Source organism: Polypterus senegalus, chromosome 13, assembly GCF_016835505.1.
Source record: "Polypterus senegalus isolate Bchr_013 chromosome 13, ASM1683550v1, whole genome shotgun sequence".
Lineage (NCBI taxonomy): Eukaryota > Metazoa > Chordata > Cladistia > Polypteriformes > Polypteridae > Polypterus > Polypterus senegalus.
The window spans coordinates 93,086,034-93,097,862 of record NC_053166.1 but is presented as its reverse complement, the minus strand read 5'-3'; the positions used below and the strand labels follow the sequence as shown (position 1 = coordinate 93,097,862).

At 39.5% G+C, this 11,829-nt stretch overlaps 1 protein-coding gene across 1 annotated transcript in view; it reads left to right on the top strand.

The window, feature by feature from the left end:
* The first annotated feature begins 6,676 nt into the window (after positions 1–6,676).
* The window catches only part of prrg2 (proline rich Gla (G-carboxyglutamic acid) 2), a 40,583-nt gene continuing 35,430 nt past the window's right edge, over positions 6,677–11,829 (top strand). The window contains exons 1-2 of the mRNA XM_039776359.1: positions 6,677–6,871; positions 10,518–10,623. Coding sequence (XP_039632293.1) covers positions 6,677–6,871; positions 10,518–10,623 — 301 coding nt within the window. The remainder of the gene's footprint in view (positions 6,872–10,517; positions 10,624–11,829) is intronic.

Below are 11,829 nucleotides of genomic sequence, written 5' to 3'. Positions count from 1 at the left end.
TTGTATCGCTTTAAAAAATGCTCTGGCACATTTTTTTAAGATTGTAGTGGGAGGTAAGAAATTTGGTTCTGCAAAGCCTGTCTTTTTTTTCTCCTCAGGACAAAGTAGTTGGAAGTCTCGAAGAAGCCCATCCAAGGCAGAGACATTAATGGAACATAAAGCCAGGAGGTAAGTACAACCAGCTACTCATTCTGTCTCCAAAGGCTTAGCAAAAGGCAACTCCTTACCATTTTGCTGCAATCACCTGAGGTTGCATACTTGTATTTCCAAAAAAAAAAAAATTTAGGGGAACTGAACACTGTGCCAGTCTTTTATTACTAGCTTTAATAATATTCTTTGTTGAATCATGGCATACTAGTTAGAGTTGCTCAATAAAACCTTCAGAGACATGGTTTTAGTTTCTGTCCTGTGTCAGCATCAAATTTACACACTCTTTCTTTGTGTGAGATTTTTTTACCATATACTTCCCATAATCATACTTCATATTTGCATATTTCAAGAAATGGTTAGGTTAACATAGCAACTTTGAAATTGTCCAATTTGATTATGTGTATATATGCAAGTGCCTCAGCCAAGACTGGTTCCTACCTTGAATCTAGTACTGTCAAGATCGACTCTTGTCTGTGACACTAAAACTAAGCAAAGCAGATTTGAGAATGATTGTATGAGTGTATATATTCACTTATAAAAAGCTTCTGTCTTGGTTTTCCTGATTAACCTCTAATCTGTATGTAAAAATATTTTACTACCTCTTCCAACTTAAGTATATTTTGTTGTTTTTTTTTTCCAGTTTTATTCTTTCATTATGCCCAACCTTATTTTTTTGAATTCAGGCATGTTTGTTATTGTCACCACTGAAAAAAATAACTTATTGGAGCTATTTAATAAAATCATGACACCTATTTCCACTGAATTGAGATAAATAGTTCTAACAAATGTGGAGATCTAATGTTCTCATAATTTGTTATTACAAGAGTTTATTGAAAAAATAGATTGTTGATTCTACTTAATAAAATTATGTTACATATTTACATTCAAACAAATAAAGTTGCCTTAATTTAAACCAAATGTGTAGATCTAATGTACAACTTACAACTAGCAAGTCAGACAATGTACACACGGAGTAACTTCAGGTACGTTTAGTGACTGATATGAAAGTTGGAACATTTACTTTATCCAATCATTAGTTATTACAATTTTGTTTATTAAATAGTTTTGTAACAGTGAACCATATTCAAAAGTAACAGCGATAATAGAATGCAATTTCATGTGTTAGTAGATTACATTAAATATGTGCTTGTTAACAGCCCTTTTAACAAGGAGTTAAAAATGGAGCACAAATAATCTTGTGGTGGCTCAATAGCTTTTCTGCATAGTAGATTGTAATTCAAGTGATGTGAAAATGGCTTCAATTGATGATTGTTATTGGTGAAGGGTCTGTGACTAACTGTTGTTCAATTTTCTTAAACATAAGATTTTTGAAATTATTCCCAATACTATGAAAGGACAAAAGGAACTGAAATAAGTTCTCTATCTAACTATTAATATTAGTTAAAACACAGCAATTAGTTAAAATTATATAAATAAATAAGAACTTGGAAAGGAAGTGATTTATTATATAACAGCAACACGAGTAATACACAATGGACACGAAGATCAAGGGCTTGCTGCGACTGTTTGTGTATATCAAGGAATAAAGATCAGGGGCTTAAGCCACTGTAAAAAAACGCCACTGTCCATTTTAAACCTGTTTAAGGCAGCTACACCTTTCCAGTGTTATTAATAATTCAACGCCCTTCATAATGTTGGTTCTTTACAATAATAATCTGCAAAAGATACCGTTCAATCAGTTCAGCCCTGTATATACTTACATATTTGTTTTCCCCTTTGATTTATTTCCAGAGAATGACTTTTTTGTGCTGTATCAGTTAACATACCTAAAGCAGCAGGAGAAGGGTGCTGCTGTGTGAGCTGTTTGCATGCAAATGCTCTGCCTGGTGTCCGACTAACTTGCATTGAGCATCCAAGTGGCTGTCAGACTAGTTCTTCTTCTTTTGGCTGCTGCTTTTAGGGGTCGCCACAGCAGATCATATTTTTCCATATCTTCCTGTCCTCTGCATCTTGCTCTGTTACACCCATCATCTGCATGTCCTCTATCACCACATTCATAAACCTTCTCTTATGCCTTCCTCTTTTCCTCTTGTCTGGCAACTCTGTCCTTATCCTTTTCCCAATATACCGAGTATCTCTCCTCTGCACATGTCCAAACCAACACAATCTTGCCTCTCTAGCTTTGTCTCCAAATTGTCAAACCTGAGCTGACCCTCTAATGTATTCATTCCTAATCCTATCCATCCTCATTACACCCAATGCAAATCATACCATCTTTAACTCTGCCACATCCAGCTTTGTCTCCTGCTTTTTTGGTCAGTGCCACCATCTCCAAGCCATATAACATAGCTAGTCTCATTAATGTCTTGTAGACCTTCAAAGAGGAAAATGTACAAAATATGTACATTAAAACAACTTCTCTCAAGGTAAAACTGAAACAGTAAACTCATTTTTAGTTGAAGTTGCACAGACTGTTGGTCTATGGAGGGGCCAAGATGTTTCAGGCCAATGGACAGACAGTCAAACAGACATGGGCTTTTGCAATAGGTGCTTCACACACTATATGTGAATGTACCTAAAGAACACTCAATCATACCTAAACTTTTGTTTTTTGTGAACCAGCCTCCATATAAATGTCAATACCCGTGAATAACCAATTATAACCAAGAATCTAATTAATATGCTACATAGCCTCCCGCCTTCATATGGAGTGTACATGTTCTTGTGATGTGTAATTCATTTGTCTGGTCACTGAAGACACCCAAACCTAAATCCATTTCCAATATCTGAAGAAATACTTGCTTTGCTTAAAGATTAATGATCTTTGTTAATACAACATCCAAAAAAATGAATGTCAACTGTATAAGAAGCAGATATGTACAGCTCACAGTCTCACTCGTTTTCATTTGATTTGACTTAAAGTCGGTGTATAATAGCACACTTTCCCAAAAATCACTGTTAAAGTTAGAAACATGTTAATTTTGAATAAAGTACACATAAGGCAATTGAGTAATGCCAATACATCCTAGAAATTATCTGTGTGATTGTTGCTGATGTTTAAAGCAATGAAATCCATTTATTGTAAGTTGTTTAAACATAAATTATCTTTGTAAATGTCACACCAAAAAATATAATTCAGTTTTGCTAGAAAAGGACCTGTAATGCTACTGTTGAGTAAACTTAATTCAAATCAGCTGTATATTTGCAACATACCCCAAGAATCATTTTTCGAGTGCAGAACAAAATTGTAAGAATGGTCAGAAATGCCTATTCTTTCTAATGAAACTCAATTGTCTTAAAGTGGATAATACCATAATGACACTTTTTATGCTTTGTTTTTATGTATTAAATCTACTGTCTCATTTAACTTTTTCAGTAAGGTAGTTTGGAGCTTTTCACATTAACAGCACAGTCTAAACAACATTGTCAAATCTAGTGGCAAAGTTACAAGTTTGCAGCCATCCTTTTTCTCACTGCGTTGTATCACAAACAAGATAGAAATACGGATGAATTGATTCAGATATCAACTGCTCTCTGTTTCCTAAATTTTATTTGTTGCTATCAGGTTGCACAGATAAAAACAAAATTTTGAATTTACAGTGCATCCGGAAAGTATTCACAGTCATCACTTTTTCCACAATTTGTTATGTTAAAGCCTTATTCCAAAATGGAATAAATTCATTTTTTTCCTCAGAATTCTACACACAACACCCCATAATGACAACGTGAAAAAAGTTTACTTGAGGTTTTGCAAATTTATTAAAAATAAAAAAACTGAGAAATCACATGTACATAAGTATTCACAGCCTTTGTCATGAAGCTCAAAATTGAGCTCAGGTGCATCTTGTTTCCCCTGATCATCCTTGAGATGTTTCTGCAGCTTAATTGGAGTCCATCTGTGGTAAATTCATTTGATTGGACTTGATTTGGAAAGGCACACAACTGTCTATATAAGGTCCCACAGTTGACAGTTCATGTCAGAGCACAAACCAAGCATGAAGTCAAAGGAATTGTCTGTAGATCTCCGAGACAGAATTGTCTCGAAGCACAAATCTGGGGAAGGTTACAGAAAAATTTCTGCTGCTTTGAAGGTCCCAGTGAGCAAAGTGGCCTCCATCATCCGTAAGTGGAAGAAGTTCAAAACCACCAGGACTCTTCCTAGAGCTGTCCAGCCATCTAACCTGAGCGATCGGGAGAGAAGGGCTTTAGTCAGGGAGGTGACCAAGAACCCGATGGTCACTCTGTCAGAGCTCCAGAGGTCCTCTGTGGAGAGAGGAGAACCTTCCAGAAGGACAACCATCTCTGCAGCAATCCACCAATCAGGCCTGTATGGTAGAGTGGCCAGACGGAAGCCACTCCTTAGTAAAAGGCACATGGCAGCCCACCTGGAGTTTGTCAAAAGGCACCTGAAGGACTCTCAGACCATGAGAAATAAAATTCTCTGGTCTGATGAGACAAAGATTGAACTCTTTGGTGTGAATACCAGGCATCACGTTTGGAGGAAACCAGGCACCGCTCATCACCAGGCCAATACCATTCCTACAGTGAAGCATGGTGATGGCAGCATCATGCTGTGGGGATGTTTTTCAGCAGCAGGAACTGGGAGACTAGTAAGGATAAAGGGAAAGATGACTGCAGCAATGTACAGAGACATCCTGGATGAAAACCTGCTCCAGAGCGCTCTTGACCTCAGACTGGGGCGACGGTTCATCATTCAGCAGGACAACGACCTTAAGCACACAGCCAAGATATCAAAGGAGTGACTTCAGGACAACTCTGTGAATGTCCTTGAGTGACCCAGCCAGAGCCCAGACTTGTATCCAATTGAACATCTCTGGAGAGATCTTAAAATGGCTTTGCACCGACGCTTCCCATCCAACCTGATGGAGCTAGAGATGGTGCTGCAAATAGGAATGGGTGAAACTGGACAAGGATAGGTGTGCCAAGTTTGTGGCATCAAAAAAGACTTGAGGCTGTAATTGCTGCCAAAGGTGCATCGACAAAGTATTGAGCAAAGGCTGTGAATACTTATGTACATGTGATTTCTCAGTTTTTTTATTTTTAATAAATTTGCAAAAACCTCAAGTAAGCTTTTTTCACATTGTCATTATGGGGTGTTGTGTGTAGAATTCAGAGGAAAAAAATGAATTTAATCCATTTTGGAATAAGGCTGTAACATAACAAAATGTGGAAAAAGTGATGCGCTGTGAATACTTTCCGGATGCACTGTACATAATTTAGTTATATCAACAGGTTCCATGTAACTAGTGTAATTATTTTGTAAGAAACCTTTTGTTGCAGTTCTACACATAAACCTTGATTACCACAAGTTTCTGTTGTTGTGCAGCTACCACATGCTTTGAACACAGTAGTTTATTAATAACTTAATATGTTTGTGTTCAACTACTTAACCTTCTCCAGTAAAACATGGCCCACACTTGCTATCAACACAAACAACATAACACATGTTTTTCTAAAGCTGTGCAATGGTTCACACATCATTGAATATGATGGAACATGGGTTGTATTCATTGATTGGAGTTTCAATGAAATCCTAATTACTTCTTATGGTGTATATAAGAAAAGAAGACAAAGATGATTTTGTGATGTAAGGTGGGCTACAAATTTGCCAGTGTATCAAAAAAAAATTATGAATTAGCTTCCACAACCATACAACATCTACAGCGTTCAGTAAAAAATCAGTTAAGTCACAATGCAGAAAAGGGGTGGTTCTTAATGCAAAATATCATACTTAATGAAAATATAGGAGTCATGTACATAAGGCTTACTTATTTTAGGATAAATCAACTTAATGCAATTATGTATAATGAAAATGGGCATACCATGTTTTGTGTAAAGAAATGGTAATTTTGAGTTGATGAGATGAACATAAAATAGGTGAGTAATGATAACAGCCCTGGAGACAGATTATGTCTCTCTTAAAAAGAAAATAAAGCAATGGTTTTGTTTCAATGTCAGTCAATTGTGTTAAAGTTACACTTAAGAGATTTATGCCAGTGTAAAATACTGTATCAGCAAGCATGATCATTTTAAGTTAAATTAACTTAATTAGATATATAAAATAAACATTCCAATTACTTCATTTTTTCTGCCACGCAGATTTAGGTTGTGAAAAGTCAATAGCAGCAGATTTAAGTAGTCTTTTATCCCAAGAGCAATGAGCATTTGGAATTCTACCTGCAGAGTTAACCATTCTTATTTGTAGAAATGTTTGTGGTGTGTATACTGATAACATCAATGATTATCATATGTTATCTACTGGCTTTATTTCTTGTGTCTGTATAACAATGTCTTGACATTTCTGGACGTTACTCATCTGGTGTGGGCTGCACTACGTGTGCCGCAATAATGCTTTAGGTCGCGAAGGACACTAGGCTTCTTGAATTGCTTAAATATTCAACCCCTTACTCAGAGCGCAATGTTTTATTCAGTAACAGTGCGATTTGTTAAGTGAAAGATTCTCAGTTATAAAGAGTATGAAGAACCCCCTCCCTATGACTCTACAAACTACACCTGTTTCTCGGAATGCTAGCATGCAGAACGGATGTCCAGCCCATTTAGGGTGTGTTCACTTCAGCCTTTTTCATTGAAATATCCCAGTCTTCACAGACAAAAAGCTAACAACCGAAGGGGATCCTCGAAGGCGCGGGCGTCCCTTCTCTTCCCTCCTCCTTCTCATACTCATTCTGGGGTGGCGCCTAGTCGGGGAGACTCCCTCGTAGACACACCTGTCTCGCCGGTGAGTACGATACTCTGCTCGGATGACTCGCAGTTCGCTTTTACTTTAGGCTAAAATATTCAAAGAGCCATCCCAAGCCTCAGAAATCGGACAGAATAACACGGGGATCGTCGCACGAATGGAAAACCCCAGGCGCGCGTTTCGGGAGTTTCTCACCTACGTGACTTCCCTGTGGTGTCTTTACCTCTTGTTTGTTCCTTATACCTGGTGGCGGTTTTTCCTGTTTTTTGAGTTTTTACGTTGACGTACGCAAGTAATGGCAGTGCATTGTGAAAGTGTGGGTACACTGAGTAACCGTAAAGGAGGGTGTTGAGCAAACTTCAGATGTTTTCTCGTCGCTTTTATGGGGCGAAGCTGGCGTGCTCAATGTTCCGACTGTACGATCGTTGTCGCGGATACATAAGTTAATCAAAGGGGCACTTCTGGCATAGCCGAGGGGGCAGTTGCCACACCAGCACAGCTCTGATCTCACCAGTCTTTTCTTCGATTAATGGGGGTGGGCATGTGGGGTGTAGGTGGTCAATTCTGAAGGTTTAAGAATATGCTGCCACAGCTATCATTATTATTATTATTATTATTATTGTGACTCCAAAGCCTCGAGGTGCAACTTGTTGTTTTGTAATAATAATAATAGTAGTAAGTTTGTATTTAGTATTAAGCTGTTAAGCGCAGCTAAGAGTACCAAGAACCGTGATGTTTCATTAGGGTGCTTTATAGAATGACCGTTGCAGTCGTATGTATATTGGACACTCAAAGACTTCAGGCATCCATTGCCATGGCTTTGGGCTAGCACTGTATCCTGTGGGAGTGACAGCAGGCTACTTCTTCACCCTAACAGTTGTCTCTGTGGTGGAAAAATTCCTACTGCCCTGAAATGAGTGATATTGTGGCATAGCAGTTAATGCTTATGTCATGTGGGTTTCATTTGAATATTCCTATTTATATCATGTTCGGTTGTGTGGTGATCACAAATTGCCTGTGTGCATAAGCGTGCCCTATGAAGACGTTTCACCTCGTACTTGTTGGGTATACTCTTACAAATACTGGTTCTTTAATGGCATTTTATGGTTCTTTTCTGGGTTGTGTGGTCCCTCATAGAACTATTGCTTGAGAAAGCACCCTTTAATTCTGGGAAAGGTTCTTTGCATATAAATTTGGTTCTTTATTCTTGGAATAACTTAATGTTTAGAAAAAAAGAAATCTTTAATATACGGTAGACTACATAGCAGAACACTAATAGATTAAGAAGATACAATAATCTGTGTTATTGTATGCAGCAAGAATTCTTTTAAAATCTTGAGCCATTGGTATTTTAGAAATCTGTTAACATCTCTCCATGTTTTTTGTACTGCATGGTGCCAATTATGGACCTAAATAAATAAAGGATTTCAGAAGCTGATCCAGAATGCAGCTGGCTGTCTTGTACTTAACCAGCCGAGACTGGCACATGTCACTCCTCACTTCAGATCGCTACATTGGCTCCCTGTAGCAGCACACATTAAGTTTAGATCCCTGTTGTTTGCCTACAGAGTAGTCAGTGGGTCAGAACCTGAGTATATGGAAACACCTGTGAGGTGCTATACTCCATCTCACCCACTTAAGTCTGCCAGGGAACAGCATCTGGTGATGCCACCTCTTTGTGGCATCAAGTCTCAATCCAGACTCTTTTCCTGCGTAGTTCCTAGTTGGTGGAATGGGGTGCCGATGTACGTCCATACTGCTGACTCTCTCAATGTATTTAAGAAGAGACTGAAGACCCATCTATTGTGTAAATATCAGTTGAATTGCTGAAGAAAAAATATCGTAGAGCAGGGTTTTATACTCTTGGTTAATTTGTTTAAGTTGAATTGCTTTAGTGACAGTAGGCTATGATTGCAAATGTATGATTTATTACATCTTTTCACTTGAGACAATTAAGTTTTGTTACCCGTCCTATTACACTTGCTGAACAAACAGGCCCCAGCCTAATGTTACTCAATTATGTTTACTGCTTTTGCAAGTCATTTTGGAGAAAAGCATCTCCTAAGCAAATAAATGTAATGTAAAACAAATGATGGCACACTCTTCTACAATATTTAGGAGCCTGGATCAAGAGGCATGGTTGTTTCAGAAATCTGTGGGTGCCTGACGCTCAAGATCTTGTTAGATTTTTCCATCCATCCTCTTCCGTTTATCCAGGGTCGGGTCGCAGGGGCAGCAGCTTAAGCAGAGAGGCCCAGACTTCCCTCTCCCTGGACACTTCTTCCAGCTCTTCCGGGAGAATCCCAAGGCGTTTCTAGGCCAGCCGGGAGACATAAGCCGCTTTTCCACTGCATAGTACGGCACGACACGGTTCAGTACAGCTCACTTTTGCGGGGCTTTCCACTGGGAACAGTACCTGGTACTTTTTTTAGTACCACCTCAGCCGAGGTTCCAAGCGTGCCGAACCGTTACCAAAATGCGACGTGTAAACTCTGCTGGTCACTGATTGGCCGGAGAAAATCCTCATTACTGCGTCACTGAACTTGCGACACGAGACACAACAGACCCGCGAAGGTTCGAACTGGTTTTAACCAAAAATGGCTGTTCCGTGGTCTGTTGAGGAAGTACAGACGTTCCTCTCGTTGGTAGCAGAGGAGCGGATCCAGCGAGAGCTGGATGGGGCGACGCGGAATGAAAAAATTTTCCATGAGGTTGCTCAGCTCTTGACCGCACACGGCTACCATAGGACTTACAAACACTGTAGGGACAAGTTAAAAAAAATGAAGAGCGAGCAGTAGAGGCGGCGTAACGACACGTGAATAATCCCGCCCACTCTAAAGCGGTACTAAACTGCAGTCGAAACGCAAACTGAGCTGAACTGAGCTGAACCAAGGTGAGCTGTACTGAACCGTGTCGTGCCGTACTATGCAGTGGAAAAGCGGCTATAGTCCCTCCAGTGTGTCCTGGGTCTTCCCCGGGGCCTCCTCCCGGTTGAACGTGCCCGGAACACCTCACCAGGGAGTCGTCCAGGAGGCATCCTGATCAGATGCCCGAGCCACCTCATCTGACTCCTCTCGATGCGGAGGAGTAGCGGCTCTACTCTGAGCCCCTCCCGGATGACTGAGCTTCTCACCCTATCTTTAAGGGAAAGCCCAGACACCCTGCTGAGATAATTGTTAGATTTTGTAGGCACATTTCTCTAGTCTGACTTTACGAGGCTACCATTTAAATGTGACAGCAGTAACTGCAACTATGACCCTGAACGACATTCAGTAGAATGTTCTTTCTTCTTGTCCTTGTTGTTTCCAGTTATCTATGGGTTGGTAGAGGTATCAGACCCTAAACATTCATAAAAACAGCTTTTTTTGCCTCAGTGTTTTGATGCTACTTGTTCTCAATATAGATGAAACACCAGTATCTAGGATCCTGACCCTCCTTCAAGGTTTTCGGAAGAGAAGTATTGTCGTAGGCTATCTGGACTGCATCACATTATTTAGAAGCCTTTGCCAAAATGTCTCACATGTGTGCCATGGCCTTAGCATTGGGTGTTGTGTATGGAAGAGGCAAAAAATCTAGGAACCTGGCTTGTTGCTTCAGACTTGGTTATATTTTTTTTCATATAAGCTTAAGAAGAAAGTTTACAAGTTACTTTATCTCTTAACTCTTTTTTTTTTTTATTTTGCAGGAAAAGATGGCAGTGACAGAATCTGGAATCTTGTTAATGATATTTGCATCCTTTCTTTTTCCTGTATGTCACCCCAGCCAGTCTGACGACTTAACACTGGAAAATGGTGAGGATCCACAATGGCGGAAAATTTGATTGAAATAAACACCAAGACCTCAGTAGGCCTGGGGAATTAGTTCGGGCAGTTACTCGAGACATACCATGGCTGCAAATGTGTTCCTCTTGGGGAGTAGCTTGAAATCTCCAGAAAGATTTACTTAAGTACTGCTTAAGTTGCGATTTCAGTTCAAATGTAGTATGTATGTGTTGTGGTCATATGAAGTGTGACAATCAATCTCAAAAAATGTTGGGTTGCCAGCCGGTTGACCCTGTTTATTTAATGTAATGCCTTTAAATAGAAACAGTGCATGACAGTACATATAAGGAAAAGTAAAGTTAATAGGAAATGTTGCTGTACAGGTCTGGTCCAGAGCTCCATCTCACTTGAGTCCCCGCTCTGTGAGCATCTCAAATACATAGTCCTAAGACTGGAAGGGGCAGAGTGAGTTGCCCTCACTGGGCATCTTCTGCTGGCTGTGGGAACAGAAAGAGACAATATCATTAGCAACAGTGTCCCCTCTCGTCCAAGGGTAGAATTGCTTACCCAAGATGAGTCATGAGGATGATCTTCTAACACACATGCATGACAGTGTGTATATGTACATTTCATGTGCGTTACTATACTGAAGATTTACTTTATAAGCCATGTGACCAAGCAAACAGCTCAGAAAGAGTGGTGAGAGTAATTGCTCTTTAACCTAATTTGTATGCAGTATAAGGTATAAAATGTGTTTAGTCATTTAGTAAGTCATCCTTTGGTGTGGACATATTAGATTACATGATCATGACAGTTTTTCCCCAAAGTTGCCGTTCAAGAGTTGTGGCTTGCCAGTGGTCTATTATTAAGACAAATGTGTAGCTTCATTGGTGTAGCAGTGGTTTCAAAGGTTCCAAGGAGCCTCTTATAACCTTCATCTCTACTATGTGTGTGTGTGTGTGTGTGTAAGATGCTGGAGATTTCAGTCAGGGTGGCCAGGTTTTTCAGGATTATCATCGTTGCTATCTTTTGTTTCACAAAACGCTCTTGATTTTGTGGTTGAATGCAGGGTGTGTGTGTTTTTTTTTTTCTTACTGTGCTATCAAGATTGCATGTACCTTATTTTGGTTTTAAAATTAATCGATAGCTGGCCCAGGTACTATAGGAAATTTATGTGTTCTCCACAAACACACCTGAATTTGTCCCAGGTATTTTGGTTTCATCTTACCTTCTGCA